Source organism: Siniperca chuatsi, linkage group LG22, assembly GCF_020085105.1.
Source record: "Siniperca chuatsi isolate FFG_IHB_CAS linkage group LG22, ASM2008510v1, whole genome shotgun sequence".
Taxonomy (NCBI): Eukaryota; Metazoa; Chordata; class Actinopteri; order Centrarchiformes; family Sinipercidae; genus Siniperca; species Siniperca chuatsi.
In genome coordinates this window covers 20,757,566-20,781,551 of record NC_058063.1, presented here as the reverse complement: position 1 = coordinate 20,781,551, position 23,986 = coordinate 20,757,566, and the positions used below count along the sequence as shown (strand labels likewise).

At 41.5% G+C, this 23,986-nt stretch overlaps 5 protein-coding genes across 11 annotated transcripts in view; 2 read left to right on the top strand and 3 right to left on the bottom strand.

The window, feature by feature from the left end:
• The window catches only part of LOC122870232 (neutral protease 2 homolog AFUB_070680-like), a 109,429-nt gene extending 92,702 nt beyond the window's left edge, over positions 1-16,727 (top strand). Inside the window, exons 3-9 of one of the 3 annotated variants that reach the window (XM_044184279.1) lie at positions 8,971-9,278; positions 12,856-12,984; positions 13,382-13,434; positions 14,168-14,512; positions 14,598-14,672; positions 15,641-15,730; positions 15,881-16,727. In XM_044184279.1, the coding sequence (XP_044040214.1) occupies positions 13,389-13,434; positions 14,168-14,512; positions 14,598-14,672; positions 15,641-15,730; positions 15,881-16,071 (747 nt within the window). In that variant the 5' untranslated portion in view covers positions 8,971-9,278; positions 12,856-12,984; positions 13,382-13,388 and the 3' untranslated portion in view covers positions 16,072-16,727. Of the gene's footprint in view, positions 1-8,970; positions 9,279-11,151; positions 11,169-12,855; positions 12,985-13,381; positions 13,435-14,167; positions 14,513-14,597; positions 14,673-15,640; positions 15,731-15,880 lie in introns of those variants that run through there. The other 2 variants (XM_044184280.1, XM_044184274.1) reach the window with 2 other exon arrangements.
• LOC122870258 (low affinity immunoglobulin gamma Fc region receptor III-like) overlaps positions 1-23,986 on the bottom strand; it is a 1,099,642-nt gene that overhangs the window by 957,074 nt on the left and 118,582 nt on the right. The gene's annotated exons all lie outside the window — the stretch shown is intronic.
• Positions 1-23,986, top strand: part of LOC122870162 — a 71,162-nt gene that overhangs the window by 24,068 nt on the left and 23,108 nt on the right. For both annotated transcript variants that reach the window (XM_044184065.1, XM_044184066.1), the window contains one exon: positions 850-1,209. In XM_044184065.1, coding sequence (XP_044040000.1) covers positions 850-1,209 — 360 coding nt within the window. The remainder of the gene's footprint in view (positions 1-849; positions 1,210-23,986) is intronic.
• The window catches only part of LOC122870150, a 126,466-nt gene continuing 110,327 nt past the window's right edge, over positions 7,848-23,986 (bottom strand). Inside the window, exons 10-12 of the mRNA XM_044184016.1 lie at positions 18,128-18,199; positions 8,147-8,220; positions 7,848-7,985 (exon numbers count right to left, since the gene is read on the bottom strand). Coding sequence (XP_044039951.1) covers positions 8,210-8,220; positions 18,128-18,199 — 83 coding nt within the window. The 3' untranslated portion in view covers positions 7,848-7,985; positions 8,147-8,209. The remainder of the gene's footprint in view (positions 7,986-8,146; positions 8,221-18,127; positions 18,200-23,986) is intronic.
• Positions 19,354-23,050, bottom strand: LOC122870238. Of its 4 annotated transcripts, XM_044184298.1 has the most exons (4): positions 22,897-23,050; positions 21,689-21,816; positions 21,040-21,396; positions 19,354-20,811 (listed from the first exon to the last, which is right to left on the bottom strand). In XM_044184298.1, exons 2-4 carry the CDS (start codon positions 21,807-21,809, stop codon positions 20,420-20,422), a joined length of 870 nt encoding a protein of 289 aa, XP_044040233.1. In that variant the 5' UTR covers positions 21,810-21,816; positions 22,897-23,050; the 3' UTR covers positions 19,354-20,419. The 4 variants fall into 4 exon arrangements, with proteins under 4 accessions (XP_044040233.1, XP_044040229.1, XP_044040230.1 ...); XM_044184294.1 differs by lacking the exon at positions 22,897-23,050 and having other exon boundaries at positions 19,354-20,832; positions 21,040-21,399; positions 21,689-22,521; XM_044184295.1 differs by lacking the exon at positions 22,897-23,050 and having other exon boundaries at positions 21,040-21,399; positions 21,689-22,521.

Below are 23,986 nucleotides of genomic sequence, written 5' to 3'. Positions count from 1 at the left end.
TTCAATGGTCATTTACAATGTTAGTTATTGAGCTTTAGAGGTGCTGGTAGGTGGATCTGTTCCCTCGGAACAGAGCCAGGCTAGCTGTTTCCCCCTGTTTCCAGTCTTTATGCTAAGCTAAGCTAACTGGCTGCTGGTGGTAGCCTCATATTTCTGTACAGATATGAGAGTCCCATCAATGTTCTCATCTAACTCTCCACCAGAAAGCAAAGAAGTGTATTTCCCAAACTGTCAAACTGTTCCTTTAACTGGCGAAATGACTCCAGAAACACAATCAGTAGAAAAGTATTGTGGCCTGAAGAACTATATGCAGGTTCTGACTAAAAAACTTCACTTCCATCTGCTGGTAAAAGCCAGCAAAAGCTTATGTCATCAAACTAATTGAAGAAACGCTACAATCACACAAAGCTCCTACACACAGTGGCTTCAAATCACAAACTCCACATTCTGCACTTTCTATTCTGCCATTTCTAAACTAACGAAAACTTCAAAAATCTGTGGTTCGTTTCCACCTGCAGGTTATTATCCAGAAAGAGAAAAGACTAAATACTCTTTCAGCCTTCAGACCTCCATCATTAAATCTGTCAGTGAAAACATCTGCAGGACTCTTTAGAGAAAGTAGACAGTCCTTATTAAAATCAGGAAGATCCTTTATCTTCAAGTATTGCTTGAGTTGTATTTATTGTTGGTATCATGCACCTTTTTTTTACTGAAGTATCTCTGAACTTTTTGTTTACCAGCCTCCCAGCTTTGATATGAATACATCAACATCTCTAGATGGAGTTTAAAGGCTCACATGTTAAAGTTGTCCCTTTGTCTGGTCCTCACTTTCCCTCTCTGTCTCCTCAGCAGGAACATTTGTAGTGAATGTGACACAGAGCTCCTATCAGGCAGAGGAGAACGAGGACATCACACTGGAATGGACGTTCACAACCAAACCTGACAGTTCAAACTCCCTTAATATCTTCTGTGAACTGATTACTGATCACAAGGCCTCAGTCCTGTATCATCTGCATGAAGGTGTTGAGGTCCCAGAGTCTCAGGATGGACAGTTTGCAGGACGAGTCCAGTGTGACAGAGACGTCCTCAGAGAAGGACGACTCAGACTTCATGTGTCCAGACTCAGGACTGAGGACTCGGGCCTGTACCTGTGTGAAGTGAGGACAACTTATGGTGGCAGCATTGGTAAAAGCAGACTCACTGTCACTGGTAAGTTGATTCAGCAGAACTTTCTCTTCAGTTCAGCAGCTTTTTTGAATAAATAAGAACCTGAGAGGAAAAGTATTTTGGACTACCACAATCTTTACAATCTTTCCTTCCTCGCAGTATCTGGGAAATATGTTACATCTTCATCTGTTGTAGATATTTTGTTTCCTTTTATATTGAAATGTTTTTCTTCACATGAATGGCAGATGTGTTTGGTCTCTTTACAGCAGCGAGGATCGGCCCGAACCTGAGAGACCAAACACAGGAAGTCGGGGAATGATCGTCCTCTACTGTGCACTGGGACTGACAGCAGCAGCAGCAGCAGCTGTGCTGGGTGTTTGTTACTGTTTATTCAGACGCTTTCAACCTGGTGAACAAGATTTCTCTCCAGTCTCCAGTGATGGATCTGAGCAAAGTTGCAGATCAGCAGATGGATCAGAGGAAACAGTTTGATCAACAGTGCAAACGAGACAAGACTGTTAGAATTCAACTTTATACCACGGACACAGAAAATACCAGTTTCCCATTGGCTGGCAGGTAATAAAACTGTCCATCAGAGCACATCAAACATACCAGCAGGTAACCATAGCAACAGCTTTGATGCTTCACACACATCACATGAGTAAAATGACAACAAACAAAGTGTAAAAGCTGCTAATGATGAAAACACACGCTGCCTTTATATTCTTCAGTAAGTGGCCGTGGTATAAGAGTCATAGTACACAGCTGATATACAAAATAATGGACCTGATGGAGGAAACGCTGTTCTTCACCTTTACGCTGTCCAGTGTTTTGATTGGACGCCTCATCGCACTCTGTCACATATCAGACAGACCTGAAATCTGCACAGTTTCTTTAACGTTTTTTATTTAAAGCTGTATATGATGTGTAATGTTTCTTCCGCATTAATGACTAGAATATGGAAAGACACAGCCAAGAGATGTATTTGTGTATTTTTCATGCATGTTGACTCCAGTGCTTTCAACACCATCCTGCCAGCCCTGCTGGGTGAGAAGCTGGCAGCGATGCAGGTGGATGCCCCCCTTGTGTCCTGGATTGTGGACTACCTGACTGGCAGACCACAGAATGTGCGCCTGCAGCACTGTGTGTCGGACAGCGTGGTCAGCAACACTGGGGCCCCTCAGGGGACTCTCCTCTCTCCCTTCCTCTTCACCATCTACACCACGGACTTCAGCTACCACACAGAGTCCTGCCACCTTCAGAAGTTTTCTGATGACTCTGCTGTGGTGGGAAGTATCAGCGGTGGTGATGAGACGGAGTACAGGGCTGTGGTGGGGAACTTTGTCTCATGGTGTGAGCAGAACCATCTGCAGCTCAATGCGACAAAGTCTAAGGAGCTGGTTGTAGACCTACGAAGGGCCAAGGCACCAGTGACCCCGGTTTCCATCCAGGGGGTCAGTGTGGACATTGTAGAGGACTACAAGTATCTGGCAGTACACTTAGACAATAAACTGGACTGGGCTAAGAACACTCAGGCTGTTTACAGGAAGGGCCAGAGCCGCCTCTATTTTCTGAGGAGGCTGAGGTCCTTCAACATCTGCCGGACAATGCTGAAGATGTTCTATGAGTCTGTGGTGGCCGGTGCTATCCTGTATGCTGTTGCATGCTGGGGCAGCAGGCTGAGGGCAGCGGACGCTAACAGACTCAACAAACTGATCCGTAAGGCCGGTGACATTGTGGGGGTGGAGCTGGACTCTCTGGCGGTGGTGTCAGAGAGGAGGATGCTGGCCAAACTACACGCCATCTTGGACAGTGTCTCCCACCCGCTCCATGACGTGCTGGTGAAGCAAAGGAGCACCTTCAGCGGAAGACTCATCCCCCCAAAAAGCACCACAGAGCGCCACAGGAAGTCCTTCCTGCCTGTGGCCATCAAACTCTTTAACTCCTCCCTCTAAGTGTCAGTCTGTATGACCCTAGGTCACTAAACTGGACATCATTACATCTCTGCAATACTTGAATAATTGTGCAATATCTGTGTAATACTCATGTGCAATATTTAGCTTTTTCCTATTTATTATTTATACCTCCATTACTGCTGTTGTAATACTACTTATTACTTATATTATTACATTGCATTATTATACCGGTAAACCCACTTGGTACTTAATTTATTTTCTGACCTGTTTTTATAGTGTATTGTATATATATATATATATATATATATATATATATATATATATATATATATATATATATATATATATATATATTTTTTTTTTTTTTATTTTTTTTTTTTTGCTAGTACTTTCTCCTGTGTGCACTGACGTAAAGGCGAGCTGCTGTAACAAAAGTTTCCCTTTTATTTCCAGTCTGCTGGGGATCAATAAAGTATTTCTGATTCTGATTTGATCAAACTGTTTCCTCTGATCCATCTCCATGGTGCTCCTTCATCAGCCTTAAGCACTGTTTCTCAAACTACAAAAAAATGTTGCTAGCAAGCTATTAAAAATCTGTCTTCTGTGTTTCTGTAGTGCGACCCTGACAAAATAAAGTTTTAACTGCACAACTAGAGAGTAAGAGTTGCTGTAAATATGTTTTCTACATTATAAAATATGGGTGAGTAAGTTTGTTTTCAGTGATTCTTTCAATTCTGTAAAACATACATTTTAAATCAGAATGTCTCTGTATAATACTAGAAGCTGAAATGCTTTAAGCCCGTGGGTTTTCATTTGCAGTGTTTCAGTATTTGTTTATACTTACAATTTTTTAATGAATAGATATTTTGTAAAAAAAAAAAAAAAACAATGCCAGAGAACTAAATAAAAAATACATTTCACTGCTGTCATTTTGCTTTATTTAGGCAACGCTTTGGACCGTGAGATTCAGTGCTGAGTGACAGTAAAACGTCATAATGCCTACAAAGTGTTTTTCCAGTGGCTTAGAAGTTTGCCTTCTCTTCCAGACATTTAGCCAGGTAACATATGTTCATCTGGAGTTTTTATTCTGCTCAAAATATCCAGTTTTCATTTGCAGCTGCAGCTCTTGTACACTGTGTAACACCTTACTGTGTCACAATGGCTGATCTGTCATTTTAACCTGTTTTGTTTTGTCCTGTTCTTCTAGTTTTCCTCTTTTATCCTTTCAGACGTTTTATCATTCTTGGTGCGCATACTACATTTGATCGCAGCCATTTTTCTGTGATCTGTTTCTGTTTTCTGCACAGCCCTTTTGTTTTAAAAGTGCTACACAAATAAACCTCTTTATTATTATTATTATTATTATTATTATTATTATTATTATAAAATGAATCTAGGAGAGAGATTTTAGCGGTGGTCATTTACACTGACCACCACATAAATGCTGTTAAATGTTGTGTTGAATCATTATGGCTGGTGACTTACCCATAACTGCAGTAAAGAAACACTCCCACTTCACATTTTCTTTAAACACTTTCATATTTGCTTGTTTAATACCCCCTTTACATCTCACTTCACTGAGGCTTTGTTTTTCTCAGGTTCCTGAAAACTGCATCGACACTCTTTTGGGTCAGTCAGTTGTAAGATTTATCTGCAGCCGGTCTGCTCTGTCCAGCATGCTGTCTGGCCACCTGGTGGAGTTTATACTGGTCCAAGTGAAATAAAATAAAATCAGCTTCATAATACACTCAGGTCTTCTACATTCAGAAATCTCCCAGTGGACTGAGAACACTAACTGAGTGTCGTCACATCTGATTACCTTCTCATCATTCTCTGTCTTCTAAACTAAAATCTTATAAAATGGTGCACGAGACAGAAGATTTCCATTTGATGTAGCGCAGCCATAAAAACATGGCATCTTTTCAACATACAGTATTTCACTGCATCAGCAGCTTTAAAATGTTGGAACAAGCACATCAGTGTTTCAAAATGTATATAAACTATGAAGGAAATTTAAAGGGGACAGACAAGAATATAATGCTTTAAAAGTCAATTCAAATTACCTTAATAACCAGTGACAATTGTTCAAGATTCATACAAATAAAACATTTTATTTATTCCAATCCAAATATGACTCCAGAGATTCAATAAACTCTGTGTGCAAAAGTAGAAACATTTAAAAAAGGCTCTTAGGAAGGCATGAAAACAGTTACAGTAATCAAGACAAGTGCAGAGAACATGTTAACCATAATAATGTGTCCTGTAAGTGCATGACATGTTGAGTAAGTTGTAGATATTGTATTATTATACCGTACATACTCATACCCACTTGGTAATTAATTTATCTGACCTGTATTATAGTGTATTATATTTTTGCTTAGTATTTCTATTCCTGTGTGCAGTGACGTGATACTGAGCTGTTGTAACCAGAGTTTCCCCTCAGGGATCAATGAAGATACATACATGCATACGGTAACAGTGGCAAGGAAAAACTTCCTTTAAGAGGCAGAAGGTTTTGAGAGAGAACGAGAGGCAGCTGTAACAAACAAAAATAAAACAGTACATTTCAGTTTAAAGTGCATTTAAATGACAAAAATAAAAAAGGTTACAGCTCTTTGTGTTAAAGCTCCATGTGGAGAAGTTAAAAAAGTCTGGAAATAAAGTCAAAACTCACAGCTGCAGTTACAGAACTGTAAATACAAAAGGTAAAAACACATTGCATATACATGGAATACGAGGTGGACATGCTTCTCAGCATTAGATTTCAGGTCTGTCTGATAAGTGACAGAGTGTGATGAGGCGTCCAATCAAAACACTGGACAGCGTAAAGGTGAAGAACAGCGTTTCCTCCATCAGGTCCATTATTTTGTATATCAGCTGTGTACTATGACTCTTATACCACGGCCACTTACTGAAGAATATAAAGGCAGCATGTGTTTTCATCATTAGCAGCTTTTACACTTTGTTGTCATTTTACTCATGTGATGTGTGTGAAGCATCAAAGTTGTTGCTATGGTTACCTGCTGGTATGTTTGATGTGCTCTGATGGACAGTTTTATTACCTGCCAGCCAATGGGAAACTGGTATTTTCTGTGTCCGTGGTATAAAGTTGAATTCTAACAGTCTTGTCTCGTTTACATTGTTGATCAAACTGTTTCCTCTGATCCATCTGCTGATCTGCAACTTTGCTCAGATCCAATCACTAGACTGAGCAGCAATCTTCTGTTCACCAGGCTGAGAGTGGTTGAATAAACAGTAACAAACACCCAGCACAGCTGCTGCTGCCGCTGCCAGTCCCAGTCCAACGTAGAGGCCGATTCTTCCCCGGCTCGCTGGTTTTGGTTTTGGTATCACAGGTTTGGGCTTGTCAGCTATTGTGTCTGTATGTGATTTATCTGAGGAGAAAACATTTCACAGAAAACTTAAAGTACACCACAAAGTATTTACTGTTGGTGTGAAGGACAAAAACGGTCCGCCAAGCACAAACATTGTTTTAAATAAAGTCAGTACAAGTGACAGGAAGGAATATCTTGTTTCTTCTAGTCTACGATTCTAGTTCTGATAATCAATTCTGGTTCTTGTTCTACTCGATTTTCCTGCTATTTTCCGCTTCAGTCAACTACGTCACTTCCACTTTCCCACGCTGTGACAATCCCTTTGATTCATTTCTGATGTCACCATATCTGGCCAATGATCTTTCTGCCTGCATTCTTCGAGCCAATCAGTCCTCAGAGGCTGTTCTTTAAGTATCACTGCGCTTCAGTCATTCTGTCATTCAGATCTACGATTGTGCAACCCACCACCTCCCCCTCCCCACCTCCACCTCCACCTCCACCTCCCAACCACCTCCACCTCCCAACCACCTCCACCTCCCCACCACCTCCACCTCCCCACCACCTCCACCTCCCCACCTCCAACCTGAAAGGTTCCATCTTGCTGCTGGAAATATTCACTACAGCACCACATGTGTATTAATCCGCAGCTGAAAATAGTGCCCCACAAATGCACTATTTCCTCCTGTTTGAGTAACTTTTGCTAAAAACTACAGTGGCCAGCTGTTTTAGGAAACTACTGAGCTTTTTTTTAAAAAATGAAAGTATATATTTATAACCCATTTTTAAAGATTTAGATCTTCAGTAGGAACAAATGGGCTGAGAGCTCCAGACAGGCAGGGGGATTCAGGAAGTGCTGAGAGACTGACTGATGTGATTTGTTGACAATGACAAAAATAAAGAATGTCACCAGACGTATCCTTGAACAGGTTTTCAAGACAGTCTGCCAACTAACAAACAGGACACATAATGTCTGCGTCTGAGGTAAATATGAAGACTGCTTCTTTTTGTAAACAACCCAACTGTTATCAAAGTTCAATCTCTTGTCAAGATTCAATTTAACTAAAAGAGAAATAATTTCTAGACAACAAACATTTTAAGGTACATTTTTGCTTTTGTATCGACAGCTGATGGAATGTGTCCATGTGTTTTCACGTTCGCAAACATTAGACAAACTGTTATAAGGAGATATATATTTGACAACCTTGAGTCGACTTACCAGTGATGTTGAGTGAGAACTCTTTAATCTTCTTGCCGAATTCAGTGGCCATTCTGCAGAGGTACGGGCCCGAGTCGTCAGTCCTGACTCTGGACAGATGAAGTCTGACACGTCCTGTACTGAGAGCGTCTTTGTCACACTGCACCCGTCCTGCAAACTGCTCATGCTGAGACTCCTCAACACTGTTGTCCAGATGATAAAACACCTTCAGCTCAGGTAACACAAACAAACAGTGGATCTTAAGTGAGGGGAGGGAAATGTTGGCTTTGGACGAGAAGCGCCATTCCAGTGTGATGTCCTCGTTCTCCTCTGCCTGATAGGAGCTCTGTGTCACATTCACTACAAATGTTCCTGCTGAGGAGACAGAGAGGGAAAGTGAGGACCAGACAAAGGGACAACTTTAACATGTGAGCCTTTAAACTCCATCTAGAGATGTTGATGTATTCATATCAAAGCTGGGAGGCTGAAAAGGCTGAAAGAGTATTTAGTCTTTTCTCTTTCTGGATAATAACCTGCAGGTGGAAACGAACCACAGACGCAGGAGGTCAGGGTGATGAGCAGCAGGATGCTGCAGGTCATCTTCTCCCTGTGAGAGGAGACAGAGGTGAAGAGTCAGAAACACACGAGGTCAAAGTTCAGTCGTCACATGTCTGAGAGGAAACATCTACAGTCTGTCTGCAGTCATTACAACACTCCTTTGTATTTATTATCCTGCTCATTACACACAGCTGACCAGAGCACTTCCTGACTGGTAGCTGCTAATGCTAAGCTGCAGTAATGTGTTTCTGTCACAAGATGGCGCCAGTGCTTCAACTCTCCACCATCCAAATGAAAACAAAGAGCATTCAGCTTCACACAGGCTGGAATAAATCCACTAAGTGCCATAAGTCCTAACTCATGAGAGCGAGACACGCCCACTTGCCTTGATATGGGCGGGGCTGGTGCAAGCATCACAGCAGCCAGCAAAGTGAAACGGTGAATATTCAAAACATTATTATTAAATGTAGCACTGACAGGCTCCTTTATTCCAGAAGTTGCCTCTTACTCGGCTTTGTGAATTTGGCCCAGGACATAAACACATTGCGATCTCTGCAGCTCAGAGAAACATGCTGCATCGGTAAATCTGGAATATAAGCAGCTCTGAATGTAAAGGAACGAGAATGTAACTGCAAACAAACCTGAATTTAATTCAGTCACCATAGAAACACTCGGTGTGGTCCCCTTATTAACAGCAGCAGACACAAACCAGCTGCAGCTGCTGTCAGATCTCGCGGTAACAACGCGTCCCACTTTCCAGGCTGATCTGCGAGCTTCATCTTTAAAGTGTCGTTTTGAGGTGGATCAGGTTTTAGGATGATCCGGCTTCCTCTCAGTGAATCCCATGAAAGCTGCTGCTGTTGAATTGTCTCGTTACTGAGCGAACCGGCCGCTTTATTATTCGTAGACACCTCGTCTGATCCGGGAGTGCAGCGAAAGCTCCGGTGGAAATAAGACAGAGTTCCTTTAATGACTCCGCATTGAACAGGTCTACAGAGGCTGCTGCACTTCCCTTTCCCCAAGGGACCGAGGAAGCAGTCCTTCCTCCTGTAGAACTGAAGGACCAGACCGCGAGACGGGGACAGCTGGTCTACGCGCTGCAACACAGTGAGTTCATATTTATATACTGTCATCCTGACTGATGCAGCAGAGATGAATCGGAAAGCGAACGCGCTGTTTCCTTTATAGTGAGCGATGTTAGTCCCGCCCCGCAGAACACGACACCCAATCAGCACTTTACGAAAACAAACCAGCACAACCACCTGAGCCCCGCCCTTTGTCCTGCGGGTCTTTCTCAGAAACTCCCCGATTCATCTGACCTAACATAACCTACCTTCTTGATTCTGAAAACAGTGTCCAGATGACTACGACTGAAACCTTTTCTACATAGAGCACTCCTGGACGAATGAGGGACTACACCATCCTACCTCCTCATCCTCACCGTGTTTCCCAGTTTCATTATTAGTCTTCGCACATAAAATATCTCTGAGTCTAAAATCATGAACTCTGCAGTTTTCAGAAGCAGCTTCTCTGCAGCGGCCGCAGGATGGAAATGCTCGGCTTTCCTCTAACAGGAAGTTTCTTTATGTTTCATTGTAAAGATGATTTTATGAGACTTACTGACAGACGATCATGCTGCTAAATGTCCTGTGGTTGGGGACATTTTTATGGCCCAGAGAAGCTGAAGAAATTCATCCAAATATTCCAGATACACATTTAGATTCTTGTGAGGAGACACACAACTTCTGAACTCTGCAGTTTCAATCCTGGAGCAGGTTTTCCAGGTCCAGATCCAAGTAGCTCAATAAAGAACCGAATATAAAAACTTTGGGCCGGTTTGAATCGATTTTCAATCTGCGTCGATTTCAAATGAATATGTTCGTCAGTCACGTGTGAACAAACAGTAAATGCAGCTCAGCTGAACACAAAACAACACAAACAGTAAATCATACAGAAGTTTTAGTTACTTACGTGTTTGAAGGCGAGCGAGCAGCTTTATGTCACCTGAACTTCATTATCAGTTCAACAGACGGACTGCTTCTCTGCACAACACTAAAGGTTTCCCGTGATGAGGTAGAAGACACCAGGTAGTTAGTCAGACACCGGGTGGTAGGTTTTAAAGAGGCAGACATGACTAGAGAGCTGGGTGGTAGGCATTTTTAAAATGCTCTGCTGTTGTTTTCACGTCTGTGTAGCAAACCGAGCAATAATTAACGTTTTCTTTCTGCACTTTTTTCTTGCTACTCCAAGGCATGGGCTTGGATGGTTGATTGATTTATTATTGTTTTTTTATTTTTAAATTTATTAGCCTGTGGAAAAGTTTATTTTGATATTTAAATCAGAAGGCTGCAAATAGAAAAGAGGCATACGATTTTTATTTAAATTTTATTTAATAAATTAATGCTATATGCACTATTAAGTTATACAGTCCACGACAAAATTATAGGAAACATTTTTTTGATCTTTTTAGAAAAGAAATTGCATCATATAGAAAACTAAAAAATACATAAAAATAATATAAAAAATAAATATATTTTACGTTGAAATTTGGTTCAAAGCAAATGTCAATTCAAATATTTTCATTTCCCTAGAATTTTGTCGGGGACTGTATGTTGTATGGTAACAAGCGTTGCTCGTTCCATATTCAATTTTAAAGCAAAACTTGTTTGGGTCCATATTAAAAGGTTCCTTTGTTCAATGTTGGCCAGCGACTTCGTTCAAGTTGTAAATTTTGGCCCGCTGTGTATTTGAGTTTGACACGCCTCCGGTAGAGCGGGGAAGCAGCGTTGCAGAGATCACAGAACACATGGTGTCACACACACACACAAATAAGTCTCATAAGATGAAGCAGCTGAGGTGCTTTACTCGCTTTTACCTCTGACGCCCAAATGCTGCTTCACCTTCACTTCCACTTTAACAAAGTAACAAAGGTTACTGCAGTCTCTGTGAGGAGCTGGGGACGGGGATTTATTCTTTACAGCAGCGAGGGATTGGCCTCTACTGACAGATGCTGCCTGGCTGATGCTGGACTTTATTTGAAATCAAGTCAAATGAGAACTGAGAAATGAATATCTTCATAAGAGCAGACCTTCTGCTGGATTATTAACATTCAGCAAGTCACTTATTACATATGATTAAAACATTCACATCATTAGCTGAAAATAGCTGCTAATGAAGCAACAGGACGAGCAACATCGCAAGAAACGGAGGAAATTTCATGTCACAAGTAGGTTTTCTGACACTTTAAACAGACGTTGGAGGGAGAGAGTCTCAGTCTGTCTGTTGGTTTTATGGCTCAGGTCTTGAACCGGTGCTCTGACTCATTCTGATAGAAAGGGGGTCCTCCAGACAGAGTCTTGTTAGTCCTGATGGGTCCTATAAGATGCTGCCCCCCCTCTCTCACACTCTCATCATGCTGATTTCTCTGAGTGCATGAAGACAGTGACAGAGGTGAAAAGGTCAGAGGTGAGTCTGGGTGTGCAGGGACAAGCAGCCTCAGGACCAACAGGGGGAAAGGCTGCAGTGACAGAGAGAGGCCTGCTTCACACAGGTCTGATAATTACATGGTGACCTGCACCAGATCTGTGGGAAACTGTGCAACTCATCCAAACTGTCAAAAGGAACACGTCAGCTTTCATCAGGGGCCAAATATTTTTTCGGAGGGCCAGATTGGGCCCACAGGTTGCTGTGTGCCTACCACTGTCCTTGGTTGACCCCCTTGCTATAGATGACATCATGTTTCATGAATAAACTATGTCTACAGTGTTTGGTTGACAGATCAAATACTGACTTGTCTTCTGGTGCAGAGTTCGATGAGAAGATTGCTACCGCTGTCATGTTGGTACAGAGAGATGAGGCTCACCAGCAGCCTGTTAGCATAGCTTAGCATAAAGACTGGAAACGGGGAAACAGCTAGCCTGGCTCTAAATCTGCCTGGCTGCACCTCTAAAGCCTGCTGCATATAGTTAACATCAGTGTTGTTTGTGGACACAGCAGTAAGATGGCCGAACTTCTGTTCTCAGAAGAGAGAAGACAATATAGACTTTCTAAGTTTTTACTTTGTTTTAACGCTTCTTTGTCGATATTTGTTTGAATAGATGCTGCGCAGTTTCTCCACAGAAGCAAGTTTGCGGCTGCTGAGTTTTTATAAAGTGCGCAACAAGGAAATACATGTAGGCACAACAGCGATGATTTAGGTCCCTTTAACTATTCAACGAACATATTCAGTATTTTAAGGACAGCTGTGGTGGTTTCTCCAGATGTATCCGTGCCATGAATCCAGTTCTTATACTGCTGTTTCTCTGGATAGAATACTAAAGTGTTTCTGGATCCTGAAACTGTGCAGGGGGCTCAAGACAACACTGAAGCATCTCGTTACTGGAGCTGAGATATGTTCACATTTAATCAGCTGGCCAATAGACTTCTTAGAAATATCAAAAGGCTGTTGTTATTATTATTATTATTATTATTGTTGTTGTTGTTTTTAATGTAATGACAAACTGAGGCTGAAAATGTCAGAATCAGCCTGTAAACTCAGCAAGTATCATTTGTGTCCAACTGTATGTAAAAGTTTAACCTCTAAACTCCCAGAAACAATAGTGAGGACATGAACTTGATGTCCACAGTGCAGCTATATGACCATCAGTGGAGTTGGGTTTTGTTTTGTTCTTCTTCCCTTGAACAGATCTTCGTTAGTTACTTCCTCTTTTGACCTGAACAGCATTAGGAAAACTGGCAGAAACCTGCGTCCTCACTTGTCCTCGTGGTGGAGGAGTTCATGTGGAGCAGCTGACAGACACAGACTCACCAGCAGGTAGGTTGTTGGTATGTTAACAGCTGCTTTAGACCTAGTAGCTCACAGCATGTACAGAATCACAGTTAGCACATAAACACAGTATTGGTTCTAATTTGAGTTCTAAACAATGAACTCGTTCTGTCTATTAATGATCTAAAGCCAAATTTTTGTTTTTATTCTGACTTAAAGAGCATTTTATGACACTTCTACAGCAGAAATGAAGACTTTTAAAGCACCAAGATGCTCCTGTGTGGCCTTTAATTTTAGTTTGGACTGATCTGTAAACATTACAAACCTTAAAGGAAGGTCTTATACATGCTGATGCACTCAAATAAATTTGGCATACAAGTGATCTACAAATCTGTTTTAATAAACTTAAATGTTCTTCCTCTAATGAAACGGTCTCCTCTGACAGGTAGAAGATGATCTGGATGCTTCTGCTCGTCGGCCTGACCTCCTCTGTCTGTGGTTAGTAGGGCTGCAACTGACTTTTATCTTCATTAACGATTAATCTGCTCATTATTTTCACAAAAAGTGTGACAAATCGCCCATCATGACTTCCCTTAAACTGCTGGTTTTGTTCGACCAACAATCCAAAACCAGAAATGATTCATTTCCTGTGAAATATCACGAAGACAAGCAGCAAATCTGCGTACATGAGAAGCTGGAAGCAGCAAATATGTGGCATTGCTGCATTAAAGATGATTAATCGTTTATCAAAATAGTTGACAATTTTCTTTCAATCGACTAATTGATTAATCGACTAATCATTGCAGCTCTAGTGGTTAGTTTCATGTATTTTTATTATATTGGGAAACTGTTCATTTCCCAGAGCCTGGGATTTGGGGCACGAGGTGAGGAAATGTAGTTCTGACTCTACCTCTTGTCTGTCACACTTGGAACAGAGTCTCTCCTCCTCTGGCAGCCGGCTCTGTCTGTGCCGGCCCTTCGCTCTTTCACTGTGGGCAGATCATTTGTCAATGTGAAGTCTCTTTTTAGGGTCAGATAACATTTGAATTGACTCTTGTTTCCTTCCAATATGTGCTGTAGTTTTCTTTTTGTTGGTTGATCGTTTGGTTTGGTCTGATTGGGTTGCTGTTGTGGTCCTGAGGCTGTCTGGGGCATGTTAGGGTCTCTGGGCAGAGTCTCAGGACCAGAATGTCTCTCTTGTGCCTCTCTTTCCCCTCTCTCTCGTCTACAGGGGCGTTTGTTGAGAAAAGGACCTTCTATCAGGCCGAGGAGGACGATGACATCACCATCGGATGGGACAGTCGCACCAAAACGGACATGTCTTCCACCAACCTGGTTTGTTTTCTGCAGTCTGAGCCTCTGAAGCGTTTGTACGAACTTGTTAACAGCGTTGAGGTCCCAGAGTCTCAGCACCAGCAGTTTGCAGGACGGGTGCAGTGTGACAAAGACGCCCTCAGAGAAGGACGAATCAGACTTCATCTGTCCAGAGTCACGACTGATGACTCTGGACATTACCGGTGCGATCTGGCTGCTAATTATGACAAGATCATGAGACGATGGGTGCTGGAGACCACCGGTAAGCCGACTGAGCAGAAGGACGCGTTACTGCTACACAGATCACAGACATGAGAATCTAACAGCCTCCTGATTTACACCCACAGAACATTTTGTCTTGAACGTGACCTCTCATGGAGAGAACAGCGACGTGCTCCTCAACACACCGAAGTTAACTGAAGGTAGGTCAACATGGTGGGCTGTTACCATGGTTACTCATGTAGAAACGGTGTATCAAAGGCCAACTGTTGCCTTTTAAATTGGATGCACCTCTAAAGGAAAAAAGGACATTTTAGTAGCTACTCGGCCATTAAAATGTACCACATAAACCACTGCGCCACGCGGTTAATGTGTCCACATGCTGACAAAATTTACTGAGATGAATTCACTATTTCAAGCGATTTTCAAATCTCTGCGAACTGATTTTAACGCTGTATCGACATGAACTCAAGGACAAACACTGAGCTGAAACCATGACACATAACAGGCTGACGAGTTCACTTACGTCTTGTTTATTTAGTGAAAATATTGTTTTAGAGAGAGACATAGTGGAGACTCACAGTGAAATACTGAGGAAGTACAAAATGGTGGATAATTCAGTGTGAATCAGAAATACTTTATTGATCCCCGAGGGGAAACTCTTTTGTTACAGCTGCTCACTGTCACGTCAGTGCACACAGGGATAGAAGTACTAAGCAAAAAATATAATACACTATAATACAGGCAAGATAAATTAAGTACCAAGAGGGTATAAGTATAAAATTAAAATAAGTGTAAAGTACAAAGTGGATTTACCGGTTGATGATAAGTATGTACGGTATAATAATACAATGTAATATTACGTGCACTGCCATACATTTCACTTGATCCAAGTAAAGTTTGTTTCTTAGTCAGACTGTTGGTAAATAAGTAAATAAGTTTGCTACAGCGCCACCATCTGGCCACGAGGTGTAGTTTCTGTTATGTGACTGGCAGCTGATTGCTGTTAAAGCCTCCACTGTGAGACGCAGATTTACTTGTTGTTACTTGTTTATTCAGTTTCTCGTTGTCTCTGAATTGGTACAAATGTTGTTGATGTGGTGGTCCAACACTACTGAGTTGATGCTCCTGATATCAGATATACAAACGCTGGTTTTCTGTCTTCATGCAGGTGCAAAACCCACACCGGGAGGGCCGAAGAGTAAAGAAGTCAGACCCAATGATTGGAACAACGTTACAACCACTCTCGAAGTAGCAAGTGGTGGAGTTCTGTTAATTGCTAGTCTACTAGTTGTAGTGGCTGCAGCCGAAAGATGTCTACCATCATTGTTTTGTCGAGGTAAAAGAAGGTGTATTTGCTTTTCCTGTTAAATTGAGCTATTTTGTGTGTTTGCACTTACTTTTCACACAGATCAAAACCAGGATAGAAGTTCCCTCATTGAGCTCCTGAGATTAATGCCAAGAGGGAGTTCATCATCTGACCAAGTTAGATCCACATCCAAAACTACTCCAGATGTGAAGGGACATTTGGCACAATACAGCTTACTAAAGATCCACTACAGCATCCTTTTAAATACAAGACGCTATAGAATTATAGTCTGAAATCCACAACACCTGTCGCCGGTCTGTGTGCGTATTTTTTGCAAACAGAACAACCCCAACAACAAGGAAGTCAAACCGATCTGAGCTGTAAACTGAATCAGCAATAACAAAACAGCAGCGTTACCATGTGACATCAGCCTAACTATGATCAAAATAAAGATTTTACTGTGATGTACAAACCTCAAACAAGTTTCTGCAAGTTGATTCTCATCAGCCTTACTGCTTATCATTATTCAGTTATTATTAATTATTCTAAGTATTTCTTTGCTTTTTGTATGTATTATTTTGTTATTTCTACTTTTTAAATTGTCTCCATAAGCAAACATGTTTTATCCTTCTGCAAAGCACTTTTAAATCTGTGAGGCACTTTCTGACTTTGTTTTTAAACATAAAACATGAAACCTGTTTTCTCTGTGAAAATATACCTTTTTACTATGTAAATTACTGTGATTGTAGGAGCATGGAGGGATTTTGTTAATATTTTATAAATGTTTTTTAGCTGTGTGTTTTGAGGGACTTATGACATGTGAATGTTTTAATCATATGTAATAAGTGACTTGCTGAATGTTAATAATCCAGCAGAAGGTCTGCTCTCATGAAGATATTCATTTCTCAGTTCTCATTCGACTTGATTTCAAATAAAGTCAAAATTATAATTCAGCTTTTTACTCTGAAACACCAAATCATCAAGTAGAGACGCACCCAGTTCACTGAAACCATCCAGACAAACTGCCAAACAAAGAAATCTAGTGAAGGTTTTGGTCAAAGCCTTTACTGAAGTCAAGAACAAATAACAATGTAGACGTTTAATTTTCTTTCTTCTTTTTTCATTTTATTGAAAGAATGAAATTATGACAAATACTGAATATTTATTGTATAATATATTGCACATGGAAACAAGCATTAAATGTCATACCAAAGCATTTTAAACTCCAGTATGAGACACAGAAAACACTCAATGTTTTTCTACAGCGTTTAAATAATGAATGCTGACTTACACAGAAAACATACTTTATTTATGATAACTGCGACCTTGATGTAAACAATCATTTCTTTTAGGAAGGATTGTAGTTCTGGTCTCTATACAGAAATACTAACGAGAGGCAGGAAGTCTGACAGCTTGTTTGGAAAATATTTTTAACAGACTCATTCTGAAAGCTGTCCCTGGATCTCAACACAATGTATTTACACATTTAATATACACCAAACTTCAACTTTACACATGCAAATACATCCTCCCCCCTCCCCTGTTTGGCTTCCATGGGTGCTGCCATTGTTATGTGACGTCAGACAAGCGCTTCTTCATGAAGTCGAGGTAGATGAATTTGCTCCGAGGTCAGAAGTAGAAACTTGGACTTGAAAAGGACATTTTTCTAGCAGGAAGTCGGAGATATCTGAGCTCCGAGTTAGACTTGACTCTGTGATGATGTAACATATCTTTCAACCGCTTTTGTCAGCGCCAGAAAGGTTTTACAAATATAAAACCTCTACGGATCATGAACAGGAAAAGTCAGAGCTGACCTTGTTGTAGTTCGAGGTGTCCTGACAACAGTTTTGCACAAGACTCTTTTATAATGGTGGCCTTGGGAGAAAATGCTTTTTGGCCATTGGAGAATTTCCCGTTGCAATACCGCGAGTGGCCACTGGAAGATATTCTACATTATACATCCACGGTGTAATGCTGCACAAATGCAACACCTGCCGCCTCATGAGAAGCTATTATTCTACCTGTGGCCATGGTGTAATACTGAGTCCTAAGAGGTGGCAGGGAGGCTGCCTGCGTAGCGCAATGTTTGGGAATTTCTGAAATAGTCTGACAATCACGTCCACTTCTCGCAGAGATTGGTCAGGTGTACGGAGGAGTTCTGTAGGGAAGGGCTGGACTTGTTTCTCTCAGACTGTCTTTATTGCATTTAGCTCAAAGCAGCGCTGTGCATCAGTACAGCCTCACAGGGGCGTTAGCATGGCTGCAGTCTTGTTACATGCGTGACTACAAATGTCCAGCAGGTTTACAGGAAGTAAAAAGTAAAGCAGTACAGTAGTACTGCAGCCAAACCTAATCTGCAGTGGCAGGTGGTCGCTCCCTGGCTTGTTGGCTTTTGTGTCCCAGCTTCGGGCCGATCACTGGCTGTAAAGAGAAAAAACACATGTGTGTCTGTTATTCATGTGATGAGAAAACATGTAACAACAAAGTAACCAGCAGATGAAGGAGTTTTCATATTTACAGCATTGTCTGTTACAGTTCTAAGATGCTTTTTGAAGGAGTTTTCATTAGTTTAGAAATGGCAGAATAGAAAGTGCAGAATGTGGAGTTTGTGATTTGAAGCCACTGTGTGTAGCAGCTTTGTGTGATTGTAGCGTTTCTTAAATTAGTTTGATGACATAAGCTTTTGCTGGCTTTTACCAGCAGATGGCGTGAAGTGAAGGTTTTTGTGTCAAAACCTGCATATACAGTGGTGTGCAAAAGTGTTTGCCCCCTTCCTGATTTCTTATTTTTTTTGCATGTTTGTCACACTTAAATGTTTCAGATCATCAGACAAATTTAAATATTAGTCAAAGATAACACAAGTAAACAAAAATCCACACCTACATGGCCCTGTGTGAAAAAGTGATTGCCCCACCTGTTAAAACATAACTGTGGTTCATCACACCTGAGTTCAATTTCTCTAGCCACACCCAGGCCTGATCACTGCAGTAAAGAAACACTCCCACTTCACATTTTCTTTAAACACTTTCATATTTGCTTGTTTAATACCCCCTTTACATCTCACTTCACTGAGGCTTTGTTTTTCTCAGGTTCCTGAAAACTGCATCGACACTCTTTTGGGTCAGTCAGTTGTAAGATTTATCTGCAGCCGGTCTGCTCTGTCCAGCATGCTGTCTGGCCACCTGGTGGAGTTTATACTGGTCCAAGTGAAATAAAATAAAATCAGCTTCATAATACACTCAGGTCTTCTACATTCAGAAATCTCCCAGTGGACTGAGAACACTAACTGAGTGTCGTCACATCTGATTACCTTCTCATCATTCTCTGTCTTCTAAACTAAAATCTTATAAAATGGTGCACAAGACAGAAGATTTCCATTTGATGTAGCACAGCCATAAAAACATGGCATCTTTTCAACAAACAGTATTTCACTGCATCAGCAGCTTTAAAATGTTGGAACAAGCACATCAGTGTTTCAAAATGTATATAAACTATGAAGGAAATTTAAAGGGGACAGACAAGAATATAATGCTTTAAAAGTCAATTCAAATTACCTTAATAACCAGTGACAATTGTTCAAGATTCATACAAATAAAACATTTTATTTATTCCAATCCAAATATGACTCCAAAGATTCAATAAACTCTATGTGCAAAAGTAGAACCATTTAAAAAAGGCTCTTAGGAAGGCATGAAAACAGTTACAGTAATCAAGACAAGTGCAGAGAACATGTCAACCATAATAATGTGTCCTGTAAGTGCATGACATGTTGAGTAAGTTGTAGATATTGTATTATTATACCGTACATACTCATACCCACTTGGTACTTAATTTATCTGACCTGTATTATAGTGTATTATATTTTTGCTTAGTATTTCTATTCCTGTGTGCAGTGACGTGATACTGAGCTGTTGTAACCAGAGTTTCCCCTCAGGGATCAATGAAGATACATACATACATACGGTAACAGTGGCAAGGAAAAACTTCCTTTAAGAGGCAGAAGGTTTTGAGAGAGAACGAGAGGCAGCTGTAACAAACAAAAATAAAACAGTACATTTCAGTTTAAAGTGCATTTAAATGACAAAAATAAAAAAGGTTTCAGCTCTTTGTGTTAAAGCTCCATGTGGAGAAGTTAAAAAAGTCTGGAAATAAAGTCAAAACTCACAGCTGCAGTTACAGAACTGTAAATACAAAAGGTAAAAACACTTTGCATATACATGGAATACGAGGTGGACATGCTTCTCAGCATTAGATTTCAGGTCTGTCTGATAAGTGACAGAGTGTGATGAGGCGTCCAATCAAAACACTGGACAGCGTAAAGGTGAAGAACAGCGTTTCCTCCATCAGGTCCATTATTTTGTATATCAGCTGTGTACTATGACTCTTATACCACGGCCACTTACTGAAGAATATAAAGGCAGCGTGTGTTTTCATCATTAGCAGCTTTTACACTTTGTTTGTTGTCATTTTACTCATGTGATGTGTGTGAAGCTTCAAAGTTGTTGCTATGGTTACCTGCTGGTATGTTTGATGTGCTCTCATGGACAGTTTTATTACCTGCCAGCCAATGGGAAACTGGTATTTTCTGTGTCCGTGGTATAAAGTTGAATTCTAACAGTCTTGTCTCGTTTACATTGTTGATCAAACTGTTTCCTCTGATCCATCTGCTGATCTGCAACTTTGCTCAGATCCATCACTGGAGACTGGCTGACTGAGTGGACTTTCTTCACCAGGCTGAGACTGACTGGGTGGACTTTGTTCACCAGGCTGAGAGTGACTGGGTGGACTTTGTTCACCAGGCTGAGACTGACTGGGTGGACTTTGTTCACCAGGCTGAGAGTGACTGGGTGGAATTAGTTCAATAGGCTGAGACTGACTGGGTGGACTTTGTTCACCAGGCTGAAAGTGACTGAATAAACAGTAACAAACACCCAGCGCTGCTGCTGCTGCTGTCAGTCCCAGTGCAGAGTAGAGGCCGATCATTCCCCGACTTTCTGTGTTTGGTCTCTCAGGTTCGGGCCGATCCCTCGCTGCTGTAAAGAGACCAAACACATCTGCCATTCATGTGAAGAAAAAACATTTCAATATAAAAGGAAACAAAATATCTACAACAGATGAAGATGTAACATATTTCCCAGATACTGCGAGAAGGAAGTGTAAAGATTGTGGATTGTGGTAGTCCAAAATACTTTTCCTCTCAGGTTCTTATTTATTCAAAAAAGCTGCTGAACTGAAGAGAAAGTTCTGCTGAATCAACTTACCAGTGACAGTGAGTCTGCATTCACCAACGCTGCCACCATAAGTTGTCCTCACTTCACACAGGTACAGGCCCGAGTCCTCAGTCCTGAGTCTGGACACATGAAGTCTGAGTCGTCCTTCTCTGAGGACGTCTCTGTCACACTGGACTCGTCCTGCAAACTGTCCATCCTGAGACTCTGGGACCTCAACACCTTCATGTAGATGATACAGGACTGAGTCCTTGTGATCAATAATCAGTTCACAGAAGATATTAAGGGAGTTTGAACTGTCAGGTTTGGTTGTGAACGTCCATTCCAGTGTGATGTTCTCGTTCTCCTCTGCCTGATAGGAGCTCTGTGTCACATTCACTACAAATGCTCCTGCTGAGGAGACAGAGAGGGAAAGTGAGGACCAGACAAAGGGACAACTTTAACATGTGAGCCTTTAAACTCCATCTAGAGATGTTGATGTATTCATATCAAAGCTGGGAGGCTGGAAAACAAAAAGTTCAGAGATACTACAGTAAAAAAAAGCTGCATGATACCAACAATAAATACAACTCAAGCAATACTTGAAGATAAAGGAGCCTCCTGATTTTAATAAGGACTGTCTACTTTCTATAAGAGTCCTGCAGATGTTTTCACTAATATATTTAGAAATAGGAGTCATAACCTCTGTTAGTGAGGTTGAAAGAGTATTTAGTCTTTTCTCTTTCTGGATAATAAACTGCAGGTGGAAATGAACCACAGACGCAGGAGGTCAGGGTGATGAGCAGCAGGATGCTGCAGGTCATCTTCTCCCTGTGAGAGGAGACAGAGGTGAAGAGTCAGAAACACACGAGGTCAAAGTTCAGTCGTCACATGTCTGAGAGGAAACATCTACAGTCTGTCTGCAGTCATTACAACACTCCTTTGTATTTATTATCCTGCTCATTACACACAGCTGACCAGAGCACTTCCTGACTGGACACCAAGCCTCGATGCTGATGACAAAACAACGTGAACTACAACCACAGCAACGCAAAGTCTGTTTGTTTTCCTGAAGACGTCTCACATCTATAATAAAGTAAAACCGTTCTAAGCTGCAGTAATGTGTCTAAACTCTCCACCATAAGCAGGAAACATGTAACAGCATGAGGATCCAGGTTCAGTGTCTCTGAGCTGCTGCTGCAGAGCAGGACCTGGAGAGTTCAAGACTCAGTAAAAAATGCACCAGCAGCTGTGTGGTTCAGCTGGTGTATGTGTGGCTCCACAAGTCAAAATGAAAGAACCTTCAAAATGGTGTCCTAAATGCAGCAAGTTAAAGACATTGGCAACCTTCCACCCGGTGGATGACCTGACGTCCTGGCGTCCCAGTCTTCCCACGGGGATCCTGTGATCTTGGTAACTATATTCCACGTTTGATGTCAAACATGACGCTTCCCATTAGACTTTGGGCAAAGACCAAGACACTGTCTGAGCTGTGTGTGAATGTTTAGCCCTGTGTGAGAGGGTTAATCATTCACAGCCCTGCACATCTTAAAATAAAGTGTATTAACGAGGCAGCATCTTAAAATAAAGTCCAGTATTATTTCAAATAAAGTCCAGTATTAACCAGGCAGCATCTGTTCTTTGTGACCTTCAGACTTCAAACTATAATTCAGCTTTTTACGTCACAGATTCTGTGAAGAAATCGTTCATGTGAGCAGCAAACCAGGGTCAAGCCTTTACGGACAAATTTATTATTGAAAAATGAAATTATGACAAATACTGAATATTTATTGTATAATATATTGCACATGGAAACAAGCATTAAATGTCATACCAAAGCATTTTAAACCCCAGTATGAGACACAGAAAACACTCACAAACAAATGTTTTTCAGAAAAGTTTTACACTTACCTTTCCCCAAGGGACCGAGGAAGCAGTCCTTCCTCCTGTAGAACTGAAGGACCAGACTGCGAGACGGGGACAGCTGGTCTACGCGCTGCAACAAAGTGAGGTGATATTTATACTGTCATCCTGTCAGCTGAGGTAGAGATGCGTCGGAAAGCGAACGGCTCCTTTTAGATGAACGATGGTAACCCTTACCTCCTTTTATAGCAGATTCGGGGGCGGGGCTGCTGCTGTCAGTCCACAGTAGAGGTCGATCCTTAGCCTTTCGATCCTTTCTGTGTTTGGTCTCTCAGGTCCCTCACTGCTGTAAAGAATAAATCCCCGTCCCCAGCTCCTCACAAAGATTCAGGTGAGCTGAAGACTGCAGTAACCTTTGTTACTTTGTTCAGGAGAAAGTGAAGGTGAAGCAGCATTTGGGCGTCAGAGGCTGCTTGTCCCTGCACACCCAGACTCACCTCTGACCTTTTCACCTCTGTCACTGTCTTCATGCACTCAGAGAAATCAGCATGATGAGAGTGTGAGAGAGGGGGGGCAGCATCTTATAGGACCCATCAGGACTAACAAGACGCTGTCTGGAGGACCCCCTTTCTATCAGAATGAGTCAGAGCACCGGTTCAAGACCTGAGCCATAAAACCAACAGACAGACTCCGAGACTCTCTCCCTCCAACGTCTGTTTCAATGTCAGAAAACCTACTTGTGACATGAAATGCACATCGTTCTGTGTTAAATGATGTTCGTGTTACTTTGGGGTCGAGTTTAAGGTATTACATATATTACAGGTGTATGTAAGGTAATATAATTATACTTCCTGGTAAATACATTCCACATTTGATGTCAAACATGACGCTTCCCGTTAGATTTTGGGCAAAGACAAAGACACTGTCTGAGCTGTGTGTGAATGATTAGCCAGCGGTGTGCACACACAGGGCTAATCATTCACACACCGTGTTCACTTCGACATGTGGGCTGGGGGAAACTGGGATCGAACCGCCCACCATAGGATTGGTGGTCACTAAGCCACAGTCGCCCCTAATGACATGTGAATGTTTTAATCATATGTAATAAGTGACTTGCTGAATGTGCCTAATCCAGCAG

Coding starts and splice junctions, on each gene's coding strand:
- LOC122870238 (XM_044184294.1), bottom strand. CDS start 21,809: ATGACCTGCAGCATCCTGCTGCTCATCACCCTGACCTCCTGCGTCTGT. Junction 21,400..21,688: donor TTTCAACCTCACTAACAGAG/GTTATGACTCCT, acceptor CTGTCTCCTCAG/CAGGAGCATTTGTAGTGAAT. Junction 20,833..21,039: donor ATGCAGACTCACTGTCACTG/GTAAGTTGATTC, acceptor CATGAATGGCAG/ATGTGTTTGGTCTCTTTACA.